General features: G+C 45.2%; 1 protein-coding gene across 1 annotated transcript in view; it reads left to right on the top strand.

Moving 5' to 3' along the window:
* The first annotated feature begins 10,645 nt into the window (after window positions 1-10,645).
* Window positions 10,646-21,223, top strand: part of LOC134340681 (out at first protein homolog) — a 36,982-nt gene continuing 26,404 nt past the window's right edge. Inside the window, exon 1 of the mRNA XM_063038128.1 lies at window positions 10,646-11,823. Within this exon, the coding sequence (XP_062894198.1) occupies window positions 11,581-11,823 (243 nt within the window). The 5' untranslated portion in view covers window positions 10,646-11,580. The remainder of the gene's footprint in view (window positions 11,824-21,223) is intronic.

The following is a 21,223-nucleotide window of genomic DNA, read 5'->3' as shown; positions in this document are numbered from 1 at the left end:
ACAGTGCTCGCTGGCTTGTCCAGGTGGGCGTAGACACGGTTCAGCAGGTAGTCGATGGCATCCTCAACTCCTAGTCGGGGCTGGTAGGCGAACTGGAGGGGATCTAAGTGTGGCCTGACCATAGGCCGGAGCAGCTCCAGAACAAGTCTCTCCAGGGTCTTCATGATGTGGGAGGTCAATGCCACCGGTCTGTAGTCATTGAGGCCGCTGGGGCATGGCGTCTTCGGCACAGGGACGAGGCAGGATGTCTTCCACAGTACAGGAACCCTCCGGAGCCTCAGGCTCATGTTGAATACATGGCGAAGTACTCCACATAGCTGAGGGGCACAGGCTTTGAGCACCCTGATACTGACACCATCCGGTCCTGCAGCCTTGCTTGGGTTGAGACATTTCAGCTGTCTTCTCACCTGTTCAGCTGTGAAGCCCACCGTGGTGGTTTTGTGTGGGGGAGGGGTATAGTCATGAGAGCAGGGTGGGGGACTGTGAGGAGGGGTAGGAGGGGAGAGTGGAATATGTGTTGGTTGGGGGCCGACAACAGATGGCTCATGTGGGGGATGGGCAGGGGTCACAATGTCAAATCTGATAAAGAACAAGTTAAGTTCGTTGGCCCTGTCCACACTGCCTTCAGCTCCTCTGTTGCTAGTTTGCCGGAACCCAGTGATGGTCCTCATCCCCCTCCAGACCGCTCTCATGTTGTTCTGCTGGAGTTTCCACTCAAGCTTCCTACTATACCTGTCTTTAGCCTTCCTGATCCTGGCTTTCAGGTCCCTCTGTACTCCCCTCAGCTCCTCCCTATTTCCATCTCTAAACGCCCCCTTTTTAGCGTTCAGGATGTCCTTAATGTCCTTTGTCACCCATGGCTTGTTATTTGAATAACAAAGGACAGTTCTTGTCAGAACATTGCAGTCCACACAGAAGTTGATGTAATCAGTGATGCACTCTGTGAGCCCATCAATATCCTCTCCATGTGGCTCACAGAGTGCCTGCCAGTCTGTCACCTCAAAACAACCCTGGAGCGCCTCATAAGCCCCTCCGACCATTTCCTCACTGTCCTTAAGGTTGCAGGTTTACTCTTCACCAGAGGCATGTAGCAAGGTTTTAGATGCACCAGGTTGTGATCTGACCTTCCCAGTGGGGGGAGGGGAGAGGAGCTGTATGCATCCTTAACGTTAGCGTACATCAAATCCAGAGTCCTCCCCCCTCTGGTTGTACAGCTCACATACTGCGTGAAGTTGGGCAGTGTTCTAGCCAAGAACGGTGTGATCCTCCAGTCAGTCATTCTGGTTCATTGCCTCAAAGACTCTAGCTCTGCATTTTGTTGTGTTCTTACCATTAACTCTCACAACACCCCCAGCTTCAATGCTAGAAGGCTGCTTTCTCACTCTAGGTGTTCTATCTGCACTCATACAGAAGAAGATAAGAGCAAGAAATAGGAGTAGGGGTAGGCCATTTTAGCTTTCTCGCCCATTCAATAACATCATGACTGACCTGGCTCGTTGACTCATCTCCACCTACTTCCTTTTTCCCCATAATACTTAATTCCCCTGCTATGAATAAATCAATGTAATTGTGTCTTAAATATCTTCATTGAGGTAGCCTCTGCTCAAGTCAAGTCAAGTCAAGTCAAGTCAAATCACTTTTTATTGTCATTTCAACCATAACTGCTGGTACAGAACATAGTAAAAACGAGACAACATTTTCCAGGACCATGGTGCTACATGAAACAATGCAAAAACTACACTGAACTACGTAAGAAAAAGCACAAAAACTACACTAGACTACAGACCTATCCAGGACTGCATAAAGTACACAAAACCGTGCAGGCATTACAATAAATAATAAACAAGACAGTAGGCACAGTAGAGGGCAGTAGGTTGGTGTCAAGCCAGGCTCTGGGTATTGAGGAGTCTGATGGCTTGAGGGAAAAAACTGCTGCTTCCCTGGGCAGAGAATTCCACAGATTCACTACTCTCTGGGAAAAGCAGGTCCTCCTTCATCTCTATTCTAAGTCTAGTCTCCCAAACCTTGAGGCAATGTTCCTTAGTTACGGGGTTACGGGGAGAAGGCAGGAGACGGGGCTGAGAGAGAAAATGGATCAGCCATGATGAAATGGTGGAGCAGACTTATTTGGCAAAATGGCCTAATTCTGTTCCTATATCTTATGGTCTTATAGGGCTAGTCTCACTTACCAGTGGAAACAGCTTTCCAGCCTCTATCTTATCTATCCCTTTTATAATTTTATGTTTCTATAAGATCCCCTCTCATTCTTCTGGATTCTAGTGAGTATCATCACTGACAACTCAATCTCTTCTCATAAACTGAACCGGTTATCATACTCAGCTCTCTTGCCTCCCCCTCTTTGTCCATGGCAAAGGCTTAAATAGTCCTCATGCAGTTGCTTCCCACTCTCTGACCCTACAACTTCCCTTCAGGGCCTGGGAACTCCCTTTCACCTTGCACTTGGCAACGCCTTCTGACCTTTGGTCTGTAATAGTTATTACGATGTCCTGTCACAGTGTTTTACGGGCTGTGCCTCCATCAACTGGAACAGAAACAACACTGGAGGAGCTCAGTGGGTCAGGCAGCATCTAGGGAGGGAAATGGACAATCAATGTTTCAGGTTGAGATGCTTCATCTGAACTGGAAAGAAAGCGAGGGAAAACCCGTATAGAAAGGCAGGGGAAAGGGGTGAAGCAAGAGCTGGCAGGTGAGTGAGTGGGGAGATAGGCAGATGAGGGCAGGAATGTTGCCAGAAGTTGGACAGTGAGAGGTGGAAGTGACAAAGGGCTGAAAATGATGGAATATGATAGGCAAAGCAGTGCAGCATGAAATAAAAGGCGGGAGGTGGGAAGGGAAACTGGTGCGAGGAGTGTGCGAGTGATGGGCAGAGGGAGAGTTTGAGGGTGAGGCTGAGGGAGGGGAAAGGCATTGAGTGATAGAAGCCAGTTGGATCAGGATGTGAGCGAATAAGGGGGAAAAAATGAAAAAATACTGGAAATGGATTAGGAGTGTCTCCTGGGTGTTTGAGGATCCAATTTTCATACTGTCAGTTTGGAGACTGCCCAGGCGGAATATGGGGCATTTTAATTCTAATGTTCACTTGATTATGTTCTGGCAGTAGAGGAGGCTATATGCAGACAGGCCAGTGTGGTGTGGGAACTGAAATGGCTGGCCTCTGCTCGCATCATCTGTTTTCAGTGACCCGATTTTTACCATGGTGAGTTTGTAAAGACTGTACAAACAGGTGAAAGCTCATCAACTTGAAACATTAGATCTGTTTCTCTCTCCACCAAACCTTGCTTGCACTAAGATATTCCGGCTCTTTGACGTAGAGTTTTGACCTGAAACGTTGACTCCTTTCCTCCTACAGATGGCTGCCTGACCCCCAGCAGGCTATTGCATTTTGGCTCTTGGATTTGGTATTGGTTTTTATTATTGTCACAAGTGCTGAGATAGAGTGAAAAGTTCATCTTGCATACTGTTGATACAGATCAAATCATTACCCAGCGCATTGAGCTAGAACAAGGTAAAGTGTAAGATCATAACCAGGTAGATTGTGAGGGCAAGACTCCATCTTATCAGATAGAAATCCATTCAAGAGTCTGATAACAGTGGGATAGAAGCTGTCCCTGACCCTGGTGGTATGCGTTTTCAGGCTTTTGTATCTTCTGCCTGATGGGAGAGGGGAGAAGAGAGAAGGTCTTTGATGATGCTGGCTGCTTTACTGAGGCAGTGAGAAGTATAGACAGAGTCCATAGAGAAGAGGCTGGTTTCTGTACACATCTCTCTTCAATTTCTTGCAGTCATGTGCAGAGTAATTGCCATACCAAGCCGTTATGAATCCAGACAGAATACTTTCTATGGTGCATCAATAAAAATTGGTAAGAGTTGATGGGGACATGCCACATTTCTTTGGCCTCCTGGGGAAGTAAAGTCGTGGGTAATTATTCTTGACCAACTGGTCATGCAACTGTATAATTACCTCCTTCACCAACAACAACACCCACCACCACCACTCTCACCATTATGCAGATACTCTCTATGGGGGAGTGATAACATTCTGTACCCAGAACAGTTCAAGCCACCACAGTACCTAGCTTCAACACATTCACCATGATTGCTGTTGCCAAGAGCAGCTGGCTAGATGGTGAAACATTCCGATCACAGAGGAACAATGTAACTCTGACAACCATCTCCAGGAGGATGTTTTCCTTCAGGGAAGTTACGTTCTGGAAATTACATCAACAATAAAATTTTGTGTTGAAATATCCACATTTCAGTCACAGATCACGGGTTGTATGTCACACGTCAGTTAACACATCACTATCTGATCAGGTCCAAGTGGGAATCTGATTGGAATCAAATTTCATTTAGGCTGTGAATAAAACTAGTACTTGTATTTTTGAAAGGAAATTTTCAAATAAGATCTTGCAGGCCTCCACAACCCCCACAAGGATTTACAAGGACCTGTCAGGTTACATCTTTCCCTCCCATTCTTTGTTTCTCATTCTGTATCTAATTCAGCACCAATTCATCCAACATTCCTCTGCTGTGTTCTCAACGCTAAACTCTTTTGATAGACTAATCTCCCAATCATCCAAGTCCCAGAACTCACTTGCCTTCACCTTGCTATTATCTGTAAGTGATAGTATAAAGCAAGAGAGGTTAAAGTCTAACAAATGTGGCATATTTGGAGATACACAACGTAAATATTCAGAAAACTGTGATACATGGGTAAGGCAATTTAGCCCTATTTTAGCTAAAACAATAGGATGACATTAAGGCACCACTATAATGCAATGTCATAGAGACTCAAGCAATGGATTATAACACAATGTAGTGATGTTTAGACATACATAACACAATATGACCATCTTGAAACAGAGGTGTTTAGCTCAATCTATCAATATAGTGGATTCCAGTTAATTGGCTCATTGGGGAATCATGCAGCTACTTATTTGGCTTAAAGAACTAAAACTAATCAAGAAAATAGCTAGGATTCCTTTCATTTATTTGGGACACTATGCCACTTAATTGGGGCAGGAGACAGTTGCCAAACAGTTTCTAAATAGTGTCATATGTGTTCATTTGTGTGACTGTTAGACACTACACCATGCTTAGAGCAATCAGTTTTTGAGTAGCATCAGTTGTGTGCACTTGTGTTCAAAAAGTATTGTTTTTTGTCATTGATAGCTGGTAAGAAATAAGCAGTAATCTCACTGTGATTTCAGGCATTCAGGTTTGGAGATGCCAGAAATGGCTGGTAGTGAAAATGAAATGATTGCAGTTCTTCAAGTTAGGAAATGCAAAAAATTTGAAGGTATCAACAATCATCTTGAATGTTACAATGAAAATGAAGATTTCGAGGATGCAATCATTGATAGCATTATATGAAGGCAGTCTATTATCTACTCTACGTGTCTACGCTGATTTTGTTCATTTACGATCAATCAAAAGAACACGTACACTGGATCAATTCCTTCATTGATAACTATAAGGAAGTAATACACAGTTTTATAGTACTGTAGAAGTATTAATAGTGTTCTAATTTGTTCTGTATTTCATTTAAATATGCAATTTGTTATTCAATTAAATGGTAACTTGTCCTTTTTATACCTTTTTTAACTACTTACATGAAATTTCGGGTAATTGGGGGGGGAAATCTGTACAGCATGTAGCCTGACATATAGATGCAGTCCTATAACCCAATGTAACTATATTTAAACAGATGTGTAGCTCAATGTTATAATGTTTAGATGCACAGAGAAGGACCACAATGCACCCATGATTAGGCACATGTATAAATCAAAGTAGCAGTATTAGACATACTGTAGTACAATGTGACAATCTTTATTAAATGCATTATAGCATTTAGAGGTATCTAACTCAATGTAACAATATCTTGATGCAGCTGTGTAAACTAATCAAACAGTACTTAATCATGAGTAATTCAATGTAATAATGCTTACATACAGATGTGCAACTGTTTAGTACATGGGCACTCAACAAAATGTAACAATGTTAGACTCAGATGAGTGACATATGTTCAACATTTAAAGGCAAATGGAAAGTGCCACATTTATACTGAGATTATGCATTTAGCTTCAGTTTACCAGGATACAGCAGAACAATAAAATTCTAGAAAATAAATTATTTTGGATATAAAAATAAGCAATTCATTGGGATTAGATCCAGTCTGGATTTGGCTACAGACTATTGGTTTCAACTAGTGACTACGATACCAGATGGCTTGTGGGGATTGCAGATTCTCAGGACAGATAATTGGCAGAACCTTTGGTAGCGAGCAGGGAATAGTGCAATCCAGCTTCATCAGTGCAGATGATGACTTGATAGGGAAGTAGAAATTGGTGCCAGGAAAATCTATGCTTCTTCCAGAAATCCAACAAGAAGCAGATGTTTTAACAAAATTTCTCACTATTTCAGCAGTCTGTTCAGATTACGCCACCCACACATATTCCCTTCCCTGCACCCTAAATACTGATATTCTCACCGGGTTATTTACTGCCTTCCCCCCAACCTTATATAGTTGATTACCAAACCACATAGATTTAGAACTTGTCACTTGAGAGTCTATACTTCATCCTAAAATGAACACTTTGTCGCATTCAACATCTGCTTCTGTGAGCTTCTGTGACATCTGCCAGTGAACCCTTCCTCAAGCCTTTCTCACCTCCAGGCACCCCCGAAGATTTGAACCCTCTGCTCCAAGGAGGAGAATCCCAGTTTTCCAGAATAATTTGGCAGCTGAGATTCTTCATTTCTCATTCTTCACCCTTGGTCAGCACTCTGTCCATCATTTTAAATTTCAGTGCCTGTATCCTACTTGCATTCTTCCCCACTCACCCATTCCCACATGTCATTCCATCCCCCCCCCCACACACACACAAAATGTTGGAGGAACTCAGCAGGCCAGGCAGCATCTGTGGAAATGAGCAAACAGTCAGTGTTTTGGGCTGAGACCCTTCATCGAGATTGGAAAAAAAAAGGTGAAGGTGGGGGGAAGAGATGAAAAAATACAAGAGAGTAGGTGATAAGTGAAACTGGGAGAGGGAGAGGGATGAAGTAAAGAGCTGGGAAGTTGATTGGTGAAAGAGATAAAGGGCTGGAAAAGGGGGAATCTGATCAGAGAGGACAAAAGGCCATGGAAGGAAGGGAAGTGGGAGGAGCACCGGAGGGAGGAGATGGGCAGGTAAGGAGATAAGGTGAGAGAGGGAAACGGGAATGGAGAATGGCGAAGGAGAGGGTGTGACATTACCGGAAGTTAGAGAAGTCAATGTTCATGCCATCAGATTGGAGGCTACCCAGATGGAATATAAGGTGTTGCTCCTCCAACCTGAGTGTGGCCTCATCACGACAGTAGAGGTGGCCATGGACTGACATGTCAGAATGGGAATGGAAAGTGGAATTGAAAGGGGTGGCCACTGGGAGATCCTGCTTTCTCTGGCGGATGGAGCGTAGATGCTCACTAAAGCGGTCTCCCATTCTATGTTGGCTCTCACTGATATACAGGAGGTCACACCACGAGCACCAAATGTTGTTGATGACCCCAACAGACTCACAGGTGAAGTGTCACTTCATTCCAGAACTAAGGAGATGTCCTCTATCTTCAAAGAAAGGGCTTCCCTTCCTCCACCATCAATGCTGCCCTCGCCCGTATATCTACTATTTCGTGCACAGCTACCCGCAACCCATCCTCCTGCCATCCCACCTGCCATCCCACCAGGGATAGGGTTTTTCTTGTCCTCACAAACCACCCCACCAGCCTCCGCATCCAGCACATTATCCTCTGTAACTTCTGCCACCTCCAACGGGACCCCACCACCAAGCAATCCTGCCCTACCGTTTCCCCTCCCCCCCACCAATTTCCGCAGGGATCACTCCCTACGTGACTCCTTTGTCCATTTGTCTCTCCCCACTGATCTCCCTCCTGGCACTTATCCTTGCAAGCAGAACAAGTACTACACCTGCCCCTACGCCTCCTCCCTCACTACCATTCAGGGCCCCAGACAGTCCTTCCAGGTGAGGTGACACTTCACCTGTGAGTCTGTTGGGGTCATCTACTGTGACTGGTGCTCCTGGTGTGGCCTCCTGTATATCGGTGAGACCCAACGTAGATTGGGGGACCGCTTGGCCAAGCACGTACACTCCGTCCACCAGAAAAAGCAGGATCTCCCAGTGGCCATCCATTTTAATTCTACTTCCTATTCCCATTCCAACATATCAGTCCATGGCCTCTTCTACTGCCATGATGAGGCTACACTCAGGTTGGAGGAGCAACACCTTGTATTCTGTCTTGGTAGCCTCTGATCTGATGGCAGGAACATCAATTTCTTGAAGTTCCAGGAATGCCCCCCCCCTTCACCATTCCCCATTCCCATTTCCCTCTCTCACCTTATCTCCTCACCTGCCCATCACCTCCCTCCCTCTGGTGCTCCTCATCCTTCTCTTTCTTCCATGGCCTTCTGTCCTCTCCTTTCAGATTCCTCCTTCTCCTGCCCTTTATCTGTTCCATCAATCGACTTCCCAGCTCTTTACTTCACCCCTCCCCCACCCCCCGGTTCCACCTATCACCTATCACCTTGTACTTCTTCCTCCCCTACCCCCACCTTCTTACTCTGACTTCTCATTTTTTTTCTCCAGTTCTGCCGAAGGGTCTTGGCCCGAAACGTTGGCTGTACTTTTTTCCATAGATGCTGCCCAACCTGCTGAGTTCCTCCAGCATTTTATGTGAGTTGCTTGGATTTCCAGCATCTGCAGATTTTCTCTTGTTAGTCATTCCTACCCACATTAGTTCTTGTATCTTGACAATTTATTTCTTACTGCGAAAAAAACTGCAGAGTTGTGGACACAGCTCAGTACTTTATGGAAACCAGCCACCCCCCCCCCCCATGGACTCTGTCTATACGTCTTGCTGCTGCGGTCAAGAAGACAGCTGAATGAAAGACCCCACCCACCCCAGGCCTTCTGTCTTCTCTCCTCTTCCAACAGACAGTAAATATAAAAGCCTGAAGCATGTATCACCAAGCTCAAGGACAGCTTCTAACCCACTGTTATAAAACGATTAAATGGTTCCCTAGTACAATGAGACGGACTCTTGACCTTACAATCAATCTTGTTATGATCTGCCACGTTTCTGTTTATCTGAACTGCACTTTCGCTGGAACACGTACAAAATGCCGGAGGAACTCAGCAGGCCAGGCTGCATCTATGGAAAAGAGTGCAGAGCTGATATTTCAGCCCAAGACCCTGTGCACTTTCACTGTAGCAGTTACACTTTATCTTACATTGTTGTTGTTCTACCTCAGTGCACTGTGTAATGATTTGACCTGTATGAACGATATGGTTCAAATGGTTTTGTTTATTATCAGAGAATAATGCAGTACACAGTATACAACCTGAAACGCTTGTCTTTGCAGACATTCACAAAAAAACAGGGGAACCCCAAAACAATGAATGGCAGAAATATGTTAGAGACCCAAAGTCCCCTTCCCCCTCCCCTGCACAAGCAGCAGCCACCCCCTCCCCCCTCTTCAGCAAAACAAGTATGCAATAGGGGCAACTTTTTCACAAGAGGGCAATGGGCATGTGGAACAATCGGCCAGAGGAATGATATAGCTGGGTACAATTACAATGTTTAAAAGCCGTTTGGACAGATACATGGATAGGAAATGTTCAGGGAGATACGGGCAAAATGCAGGCAAATAGGACTCAGCAAGCAACTAAGATGAGTTGGGCCAAGGGCCTGTTTCCATGATATATGCTGTAACTCTGTGACTCTAACTGCCGCCATATTGACCTTGCTTTTAGTCAGTCTCCTCATAAGCCTTGCTATGTATTCTGATTTTCTCCTGCGCCTCACTGAAGCACCATGGAATGGTTTTCTATGTCGAAGGTACTATCTAAATGCTTGGTTGGTGTGGAATATTTCATTTCCATAAGACCATAAGATATAGGAGGAGGATTAGACTACTTGGTCCATCGAGTCTGCTCCATCATTTCATCATGGCTGATTTATTATTCCTCTCGACCCCATTCACCTGCCTTCTCCCTGTAACCTTTGACAGTCTGACTAACCAAGAACCTATCGACCTCTGCTTTAAATAAACCCAGTGACTTGGCCACCGCAGCCATCTGTGGCAATGAATTCCACAGATTCACCACCCTCTGACTAAAGAGTCTACTTCCAGGTATATTTGCATTGATCCTCCTAGTGTGACCTGAATAATTTGCATCATTAAGGTGAATGTCCTCTGTTTAAATTCGATGCCCAGAGGTTGCATTATCTGTGGAATTGGGGTGGGGAGGAATTAATGACCACGTGTTGGCATTTTGACCTGGACGGGGATAGAATCAAAAAGGAGTTGCGATTTGGCTTGATGATCTTTTATTGGGTTTTACACCAGTCCACAGATCGCTTGGTTAATGGTATCTGAGATGGGCTTGATGCCAATCTGTTAAGATTCACTAAGGCAGATGTCCTGCATGGAGATTGTTGGTGCCCAATTAAAAGACTGGAGATAAATGATGATCTTGCCAGGGAACACATCCCGTGATCTGTATATAAGAATAGCTATATATATATATATATTAATATCAATTCCACTGTTGTGCTGATGCTCTTGTCTGGGACTATATTGCAGCTGATTTGCAGTGATGCCCTGCTTTGGAACTGGTACCCCAGTACTGCGTGCAGATGGGAGGCATCATTGACAATCTCTTTGAACCACATAGCATTAGAATAAGAACTGTTAGGATGGGAAACAGCTAAGGTTTTAAGACTACGGAACTCCCTGCCACCACCCAGGTCTCATCACGTATGAAGCGCCAGTAGCATCTTACTATTTACTTTTTCACTTGTGCCATAAGTGCACCTTCTTCTTTGTTAATTTATTTGTGGCAATATTACTTTGTGTTACTTGTGTGAGTCATATGCACTTTAGTCCAGAAGAGCATTGTTTGGTCTGGAGGTTTTCATGTACACGTTGAATAACCATAAACTGAACTTGAACTCGAACTTGTACGCCTGCGATGGTTTTATGGCATTGGCCTTGCCTCTACAACGGGGACTATGACAGTTTTTTTTGGGGGGAGGGGGTATATCCGAATATTGGGGTTGATTCTTCTGCAGTGGCGATCGAAGTCTCTTCCGTGATTCTTATATTCCTCTGCTAGGGATGAGCTCGGTCTTTTTGATGCAATACCTCCACGCCATTGCAGATTTTTATAAAGGATTGCCGTCCTGAAACTTGCACCGTTTATTTTACCACTGCTGAGACTTGGCTTTGATTTCCCCTGACCTAATATTAGATACCCCTTCACTGGGGGGCAAGATGTCCGAGTGTTTGATGCCTGTTCGTTCCACTGGAGTGAGGTGACTGCGGCTTTAAAGTTGTTTCGGGCGGAGCTGCAGGAAGTGACGGGAGATCCCGGGAGGAGAAGTTGGGAGAGAGTTTGAGAGCGAAGTCGGGGGGAGTAGTTGGGTTTCAAGGTGAATGACTTCGGGTTTCCCGGGAGTGTGCTGTGGCGTCAGGGGGAGTTGCTGAAGCTGCTGCCCCCACGATGCTCGCCGCGCTCCCGCACCCCCGCCGGCCGTCGCTGCTGCTGCTCCTGCTGGCCGTGATGTGGGTGGCTGGAGCCGGACCGGCGCAAGCCCTGGTGGCGGGGCTGAAGGTCCGAATCCGGCAGGCGGACGGGCAGGTCGGCGAGGAGGCGCTGGAGGCGGACACAGACACCGACTCCATCAGCATCGAGTTCAAGAACAGCGACGGGAGTCTCATCACCCTCATCGCAGACTTACGGAAGGTGAGGTGGGGTGGGGGTGTGAGGGAGTGAGTGAGGGAGGGAAGGAGGATGTGAGGGGGTATCTGAATCAGGTGGAGTCAACTAAACGCAGGGGAGGGAGAGGGAAGGGATCGCCTTGTCTCGGGATGGGGAAACTGGATTCTTGGGAGCGGGTGTGAGAGTAGGTGGGGGTGGTAAATAAATGGGCCAATTAGGGTCTCATGAACACTCAAGAGGGTGGGGGATTAGGTCAGCTTGTCTAAGGGGGCAACTTTTTTCTGGGAAGTGGGTGTGAAAGGGGTACTGATATCTGGAAGAGGAGTGTGTGAGGGTGGGGGTGCAAATGGATGGACCTGGGGCTCAACTGGCCACTTTGAGTCAACTTGCCTCTGAGGGTGTGTTGAGTGGGGTGGACCTGGGAGGGGGAAGGTCTGGGGTCAGTTAGACCCTGTGATGAATGGACAAACCCACCCTGAGGGAGAGGCAGGCCAGTATTGCCCTGGGAGGGTGAAATCAGGGTTGAGGCAATCCAACTCTGATCATGGGAAAGTAACTGAATTCTGGTTAGTGGTGAGTGTTTGTGGTTGTCGTGGGAGGTGAGCCATGGCAACAGGTAGTGACACATTTTCTTCAGCTTGAAGGCAGGCATGTTGTGGGACTTGAGGTGAAGGAGAGAACCAAGCCCTGGGGGAGGATAAGGTGGAGGGAGGGGGCTTGGTCAACTGAAGAGAAGGCATTGACTTCCTTGTGTTTAGCTTGAGAAAACTGTGGCTCATTCAAGATCTGGGTGTTAATAATCTGAAAGACTGTGAAGTGGGAGAGAGTATATATTTACCACTCTCTCCTGCATTTCCATCTCTCTCACATTCTCAACCTTTTGATCTTCTTACTGCAGTTATCAGAGAATTGGAGGAGATATTTATTTAATGAGGCCACAGGACTTTTAATTAGAGCAGCTGTCTGGTAAATTAACAAGTCATCTGTTAAACATTGGTCATTGTGGTTACATGTTCCCAGATGACAGTTTTGTTGGAGCAAGAGGTGCCCAGGAAATGACAATACTATAGCAACTAATGTAGGAACACAGCCAAGTGGCCCCAGTGAGTGGGAGTTGGTCTTTGCTGGGTACAGAGCACATGCCATGAAGTCACTGCTGGAGTATTGTGTGCATCATGGTGTCCTTAGTGTGTGTGTGTGAGAGAGAGAGAGAGAGAGAAAAAGAAAAAAAACTCAGCAGGTCAGGCAGCATCTATGGAGAAAAATAAGCAGTCGACATATCAGGCTGAGATCTTTCATCAGGACTGGTCCTTTCTAGTCCTGATGGAGAGTCTCAGCCTGAAATGTTGGACTCCTTAGTCTTCTCTGTACGTGCTGCCTGGCCAGCTAAATTCCTTCAGTGTTCTGTGTGTGTGTTGCTCTGGATTTCCAACATCTGCAGAATCTCTTGTGTTTATGTTCTCAGTATTTACTCCTTATTTAAAGGAGTTTGTACAAATGTTGCAAACTGTTCTGAGACTGATTACTAGACTGATAGATACAAGGAAAGGTTGAACGGAGGTTCATATTTCAGTGATAGAGTTGCACAAAACGGAAATGGGTCCTTGACCTTCCTACCCATCTACGCTAAAGGCATTTGCTGGAATGAAGTTTGTATTCTTCTGTCCCTTGTCTAAGTTCCTATACGTCTTTTAAATGTAGGGAATGCAACTGACTCCTCTACCTCCAGTGGCAGTGACTTCTAGACATCAACCATGCTCTGTACAATTTTTAAAAAAGTTTCCTTTATATCCTCTTTAAAACTCTTCCCAGTCACCTAAACCGATGCTTTCTTGTTTATAATTTCATATACCCCTAACAGGCCATTCCTCAGCCTCCTTCATGCCAGGGAAATCCAGTGCACCCAATCTCTATCCAATCTAGGCAACATCCCGGTGGATCCCCTCTGCATTCTCCCCAGCACAACCTCTCATTCTTCCTATAATGTGGGAACCAGACCTACAGAAAATACTCAAAGATGGTTGAACCAGGGTTTTATAAAGTTGCAACATAATGTCTCATTCTTATTCTATGCCCTGACACGTCATATGCTGCCTTCACCGCCCTATCTACCTGTGTGCTGCATTTGAGAAACAATGGGATTGAATCCTCAGGTCTCTCTGTTCATTATTATTCATTGCCACCCTGCCATTTGTATCCTAATGCTATTTGATTTACTAAATGCATCACCTCTCCTTTGTCAGGATTAAATTCCATCTGCCAATGCTTCACCCAACTTTCCATTGGATCTATATCCTACTGTAGCCTTAGCCAAACTTCCTCACTTTCCAGCGTTATCAGCTTTTGTGTCATCCACAAACCTACTAATCACATTTCCTACATTCACGTCCCTCAACCATCAGGCTTTTGAACCAGAGGGGATAACTTCACTCGACTTCACTTACCCCATCACTGAACTGTTCCCACAACCTATGGACTCACTCTGAAGGATTCTTCATCTCACATTCTCAATATTTATTGCTTATTTATTTATTCTTTCTTTTTGTATTTGCACAGTTTATTGTCTTTTGCGCACTGGTTGAACACCCAAGCTGAGTGGTCTTTCATTGTTTTTATGATTATTATTTTATGGATTTATTGAGTATACCACAAGAGAACGAATCGCATTTTGTATATGGTGACATGCAGATATTTTGATAATACGTTTATGTTGAACTTGGAAAAGATCCAAGATCCCAGCACTGGTCCCTGCAGAACACCAATCGAAAAAGCATCCTTCCACCCCTACCCTCTGACTCCTGACTCCTATCACCAAGCCAAGTTTTGATCCAATTAGCCAGCTCATCTCGGATCCCATGTGCCTTAATCTTCTGGACTAATTTACCATGATAGACCTTGTCAAATGCCTTATTAAAGTAAATATAGACAATGAGTTCATTGTTCTTCAAACAAAAAGATCAATAAAAATTAGTGAGGAAGGATTAATCCCACATGAAGCCATAATGATCAATCCCTATCTTTACAAACGTGCATGAATCCTGTCCCTTAGGATTTTCTCTGCTAATTTCTCTACCACCTGTGAAAGACTCACTAGCCTATAATTACCAGGTGTATTCCTGCTGCTCTTAAATAATAATCATCATCATCATCTTAATCATATGCACAGTGTCATCTGATGTGGGTGATCATGGTTTCATGACCATGATTGTTCTTGGCAAATGTTTCCACAGAAGTGGGTTACCATTGCCGCCTTCTGGGCTATGTCTTTACAAGCTGCCCAAATAAAGGATCATCAACTATTCTCCAGTTTTCTGTCACCTCACTTGTAGATAATGACAATGCAAAAAATCTTCATCCAAGTTCCAGCTATGCTCACTTGTTTCCTATAGCAGCCTCAAATAAATCTCATCTGGCCCTGGTGATTTATTAACGATGATATCTAACACTTCCTTCTCCTTAAGCAGACCTGCACTAGATTATCCAAGTACCCATCCATGAACTCACTATGTTCCATGTCCTCGATGAATATATTGAAGGCCTTGATTTGGGGGGTATGGTGAGGATCTTTACTTTTGTAGGAGAACACAGAACTAAAGTCTCACTTGGCTATCACTTTCCCTGAGTCACCACCTCCTTCCCCTTCTCTTATGGTCCACTCTGCTCTCCTCTCAAATTCCTCCTTCTCCAACCCTTGACCTTTCCCACCCACCTGGCTTTGCCTCTCACCTTCCAGCTCGCCTCCTTCCCCTCCCCCACCTTTTTTATTCTGGCGTCTTCCTCCTTCGATTTCAGTCCTGGAGAAGGATCTCAGCCTGCAATGTCAACTGTCTATTCATTTCTATAGATGCTGCCTGACCTGCTTGGTTCCTCCAGCATTTTGTGTGTGCGTTGCTTAAAAAATAAAGGATACCTGTGTAAGACTAGGTACAGATTAGGCCTTTTGGCCCTTCGAGTCTGCTCCACCATTCAAACACGGCTGATTGATTTTCCCTTTCTGCCCTCATTCTCCTGTCTTCTCTCTGTAATCTTCGGTGCTCCAAGAATCTATCATCCTCCACTTTAAATATACCCAATGAAGTGAATGTTTCCGTGCCAAGAGAGCAGTGAGTCTTTGGGATTCTCTTCTCATAGGAGAGTGGAAGCAGAGTCTTTGAATATTTTTAGTGCAGAAGTAGATAACTTCTTGCCCTTTGGCTTATCAGGAATTTATCAGGGGTAGATGGGAAGGCAGAGTTGTGATAAAGTCAGAACAGCTGTCACTTGTTGAGAGGTAAGGCAGGCTAGAGGGATATAATGACCTACTCCTCCTTTGCCTGCCTTAATCATTTCTCTTGCAGAATCCTATTTAATAGTGCTCTGCAATTATTTGATTTCATTGGCAGTGTGTGCATGCCTTACTCAGTGTGAGGGCAGGCAAAATTCAACTGAGCAACACACACAAGATGCTGGAGGAACTCAGCAGGCCGGGCAGCATCTGTGGAAGAGTACAGTTGACGTTTCAGGCCGAGACCCTTCATCAGGACTGGGGAAAAAAGATGAGGAGTCAGAGTAAGAAAGTGGGAGGAGGGGAGGAAGAACCACAAGGTGGTAGGTGAAACCGTGAGGGGGAGGAATGAAGTATAGAGCTGGGAAGTTGTTTGGTGAAAGAGATGAAGGGCTAGAGAAGGGGGAGTCTGATAGGAGAGGACAGAAGGTCATGGAAGGAGGAGGAGCACCAGAGGGAGGAGATGGGAAGGTAACAAGATGAGATGAGAGAGTAAAACCGGAATGGGGAATGTTGAAGGGGTGGGGGACATGACTGGAAGTTTGAGAAATTGATGTTCATGCTATTAGGTTGGAAATATCCGGACCTGCCTCTCGGTTACTTTTGCACTACCTTACTTTCCCTTTTCTATTTTCTATTTATGATTTATAATTTACATTTTTAATCCAGGGAGCACGAAGCGCAGAATCAAATATCGCTGTGATGATTGTACGTTCTAGTATCAATTGCTTGGCAACAATAAAGTACAGTAAAGTAATACCTAGACAGAATATAAGGTGTTGCTCCTCCAACTGGAGTGTGGCCTCATCGTGACAGTAGAGGAGGCCATGGACTGACATGTCAGAATGGGAAGTGAAAATAAAATAGGTGGCCACTGGATTATCCTGCTTTTTCTGATGGATGGAGTGTACGTGCTCGGTGAAGCAGTCTCCCAATCTGCGTTGGGTCTCACTGATTATACAGGAGGCCACACTGGGTTCATTGGATACATTATATGACCTCAACAGACTCACGGGTGAAGTGTCACCTCACCTGGAAGGACTGCTTAGGGTCCTGAATGGTAGTGAGGGAGGTGGTGTAGGGGCAGGTGTAGCACTTGTTCTGCTTGCAAGGATAAGTGCCAGGAGGGAGATCAGTGGGGAGGGACGAATGGACAAGGGAGTCACGTAGGGAGCGGTCCCTGCAGAAAGTGGGGGAGGAGGGAAGGGTGTGCTTGGTGGTGGGATCCCTCTGGGTATCCATGCTTTCAAAATTGAGCTGAGCTTTTTAATACAGTGCGACAAAGATTCTGTAAAGTTAGTTATGAACATGTGATAGTTTGCAGATGCTGGAAATCCAAAGCAACACGCACAAAATGCTGGAGGAACTCAGCAGGTCAGGCAGCATCAGTGGAAAAGAGTGCAGTCAACGTTTGGGCCAAGACCCTTTTTTAAGACTGAGAAGGAAGGGGAAACATTTAGTTGTTTCTAATTTGGAATTATAGTATAGGAATGTAATGGCAAGGATGGCTGTAGTTAGGGTCAAAAAAACGTAGATTTTCGAAGAAGATTATGGAAGATTTGGTGAAGATTTGTTGGGAGTAGACAGTGACTTTGTCCCATGTTACTCAGAGACCTGGAGGAAGTCTGGAAAATGTTACAGTGTCACAAAAGCTCCAGTGAAGATCAGCGAGGAAAGGTGAACCATAAGCACTTATTTACCAATTCAGGTTTAAATAAGGACGTGGACACTGGGTCATTTGTCAGGCTGCTGGGAGAGCATGGCACATTTGTGAAGGGCCCACACTTACTGACAAAGTGGTTGTTCTTCCTTGTGGTTTATTCTAACGGCTCTCCTGCAAATTGCCCCACCCAGCACCAGTTTAGCTAGTTGAAAATAAAGAACAGGAAGTGAGACGTTTCTTTCTTAAAGTTGATTTATACTTGTGTGTATTAGCTTACGATGTAGTCTACACAAGTGGGCTACGCCGTTGTGAGCGTTTATACTTGGGCATTGGTGTGTCTACGTCGCTCTGCAACTCACCGCCAAAATGCTAGTTGGCGGTGGGGTTTCTATGCCACTGCGTTGAGTTTCTTCGTGTTGAAACTCAGCACGAAGAAACTCAAACTTCAAACAATGGCGACTGAAACTGAAGGAGGGTGAATTTTCTGTGCTTGTCCGGCCACTGAGAGACATGGACGAGGAAATGCATTTCAAATATTTTTGGATGTCGGCAGGTAGATTTGACGATTTGGTTCATCGTCTCCAACCATTAATTTCGCATCAGTGTACGCACAGTATACTCAGAGACTGGCAATCACCATTCGAGTTTTAGCTTCAGGTGGAAGTCAACAGGCCGTAGCAGCTAGCTACAAACTGGCGTCAAGCACAGGGTTCTCCATAATTTCAGAGGTCTGTAAAGCTTTATGGAAAGTATTGCAGCCAGAGTTCCTTCCCTGCCCTTCAGTCGCCCAATGGGAAGCTATTGCAGCGTAGGAGGAAATGCGATGCTACCAAGCGGACAACCGCAGACGTTGTGGTCTGTGTCGCTGCGACACGTAGTTACATTTTTGGGGAGGTGCTCGTCAGGCTACAAGGTAGGATACGGTGTAGAGTACGTGGCTACGCCGTACCTACGGTGTCCATTTGACGCACAAGTATAAATTGGCCTTTGGTGTTTGATGTCCGTTCTCAATTTGTTGTCCTAATCCGTGTCAGAGACTTGACTTATGGCAGCTGACGCCACGCACTTCACACTTATGTGCCATCAGTGGGATGTAGAAATGCATGAGAGAGCCATTTTTCTCTTCCTAATGGAGGACAGAGTGCTCAAGGTGGAGTCAAATGCTGGCTATTGAAGGATTTGTGTTCTGAAGTGGGAACATCTGCAGCACCTCTCTCACACGGTTCCACATTCCACACTTCTTTATCGGAATTTGAATTATTCTTAGGTGAAGCACATTATGGCTGCTTCATCGTAGTGTAGTCATTAGCATATCACTTTACAGCTCCAGCAATCGGCCATCAGGGTTCAATTCCCGCTGCTGCCCGTAACTCCCTGTGACTGTATGGGTTTCTTCTGGGTGCTCTGGTTTCCTGCCACAGTCCAAAGACGTACAGTAAAGTTGGTGAGTTGTGGGCAAGTTAAATTGGTGCTGGGAAGAGTGGCTGCCCAGCACTATCTGCGCTGAGTTGATTTGACACAAATAACACATTTCATTGTATGTTTCTGTGTACGTGTGACAAAAAGACTTAATCTTGTTCCCAGTACACACTGTTGTCTGATGAATCAGGGAAGCCTCCGGTCATGTGCCGTCAACCAGCTGGCACTGTATCCCATTTCATTGGTCACTGACTAGGGCTGAGGGTTGTCCATTCTGATGGTATCCTTCAAAGGGCTAGATGTGGTGACTCCAGGTATTCTCACGGATTTACTGACACAAAATACGGCAGATGTTGGAAATCAGAAATAAAACAGTTCTCAGACACATTGAACTAAAGAGGAACAGAATGATTGTTCCAAATGTTATGATTCATTTCCATCAGATTATGATCTTTAAACCACTCGCCACTGTAGGATGGAATGTGAGGGGGCTGTAAATCCACTGAATTGATTATATTGCATTTTTTGGCTAGTTAGCTGAAGATGGAGGAAATTGTACAGCAAGAATAGTTACTGTGTTCTGGTTAGTATCTCAGTGGTTAATTGTGTTGATGACCCTGGATTGGGGAGACTAACAGAGCAGCCTGTGTTTCATACGAAGTTCAGTTATTTATGAGTTCTGTGGGAAGTTTATGAATTCTTTGGAAGCAATAAATCACTGACGAGCTGTAGTATTTTGATTGCAGATAATTCCCAAGGTACTGGTTGGCTGTGGTTTACCTCTTGAAAGGTGGATGTTGAAATTGCTGTTGACTGCACCATGTTAATTCCCATGAAACGTTCTGTGTCTTTGCGTGGGTGTGTCTTTGTTATGTCATGACTTGTTCCAATCCTTCAGGAAATGTGTTAAGAATATTCATTCCCATTGTCCTTTTAGCCCATCCTTCAGAATTTGACAAAAAATTGTTTGGATCCGAACAGCGATTTAAATTTTGATTAACCCTTTCGACCAGCCCCTGTGCCCTGTGGATGTCCTGCTTGCTAAATTAGTTGGAATGACTACAATCTGTAATATTCGATTCATGTAACTTGGACCCCCTGCCCTCACCCCCGAGCTGACATTATATCTGATATGCTGCAAACAGTTCCCTCTGCTCACTCTCCTCCCCTGCTACACTCAGCCACAACAATCAGTTGGTTCACTGCTTTGCTGTCAAGCACGAGCACAAACCTCCTCCTGTTCTCCAGCGTCCCCTCTTGCACCCTGCATTTCACATCACTGGCCATTCACACACTGCGCCCTTCAAATATATTGTATGTCCTCTTTTCTTTCAGCAAGTTTCACCCTCTTCTTGCAAGTGCTAACTCGTTGACTTGTGGGTTGTCATGGGAGCTGACCCTTGACGTTTGCGCCCCATGAGTGTTAACCCTTTGGGGGGGGGAGGTGCGGTTCGATGCACCTCTGAGAAAAGCATTGCAGCTGTTAGAAATCCAAGACACAGAAAATAATCAGGAGGTCAGGGTAGCATCTGAGGAGAGAGAAACAGACTTGACGTTTCAAGTTGATGACATCAAAGCTGGTAAAGTAAGAGAACGGGATGTGGTTTAAATTGCAGAGAAGGGGAAGAAGCAGAGGGAATGTCCATGGTAAATTCAAAACCATGATTGTTGGTGCCTTCTAGGAGAGGACAATGAAAGCTTGTCATTATAACTGGTCATTCTGGAGGAGTGTCAGTGGAGGCTGTTGAACGTGGAACATAGAGTTGGGGCGGGGTTGACGACAATGCTGGAACTGAGACGGTGAACACAAAAGCTGATGGAAAGCTGAAATAAAGGAAAATTCCAAAAAATGCTGAATGGATCAGGCAGCATCTGTGGAAGGAGGAAACACAGCCAATGTTACAGATGGACGACTTTTCATCCAATCCAGCCAGCTGCGACACAAACAGGAAAAGCTGGTTATCTGAAAATGCTGAATTTGTTATTAATCCTTAGGGGTTGCAAAATGTTAGATGAGTTGCTGAAACTTGATCTAGCTTTGTGATTCACTGGAACAGCGTGGGAGACTAAAGACAAGT

This window comes from Mobula hypostoma, chromosome X2, assembly GCF_963921235.1.
Source record: "Mobula hypostoma chromosome X2, sMobHyp1.1, whole genome shotgun sequence".
NCBI lineage: Eukaryota > Metazoa > Chordata > Chondrichthyes > Myliobatiformes > Myliobatidae > Mobula > Mobula hypostoma.
This window is presented reverse-complemented; position numbering and strand designations above follow the sequence as displayed.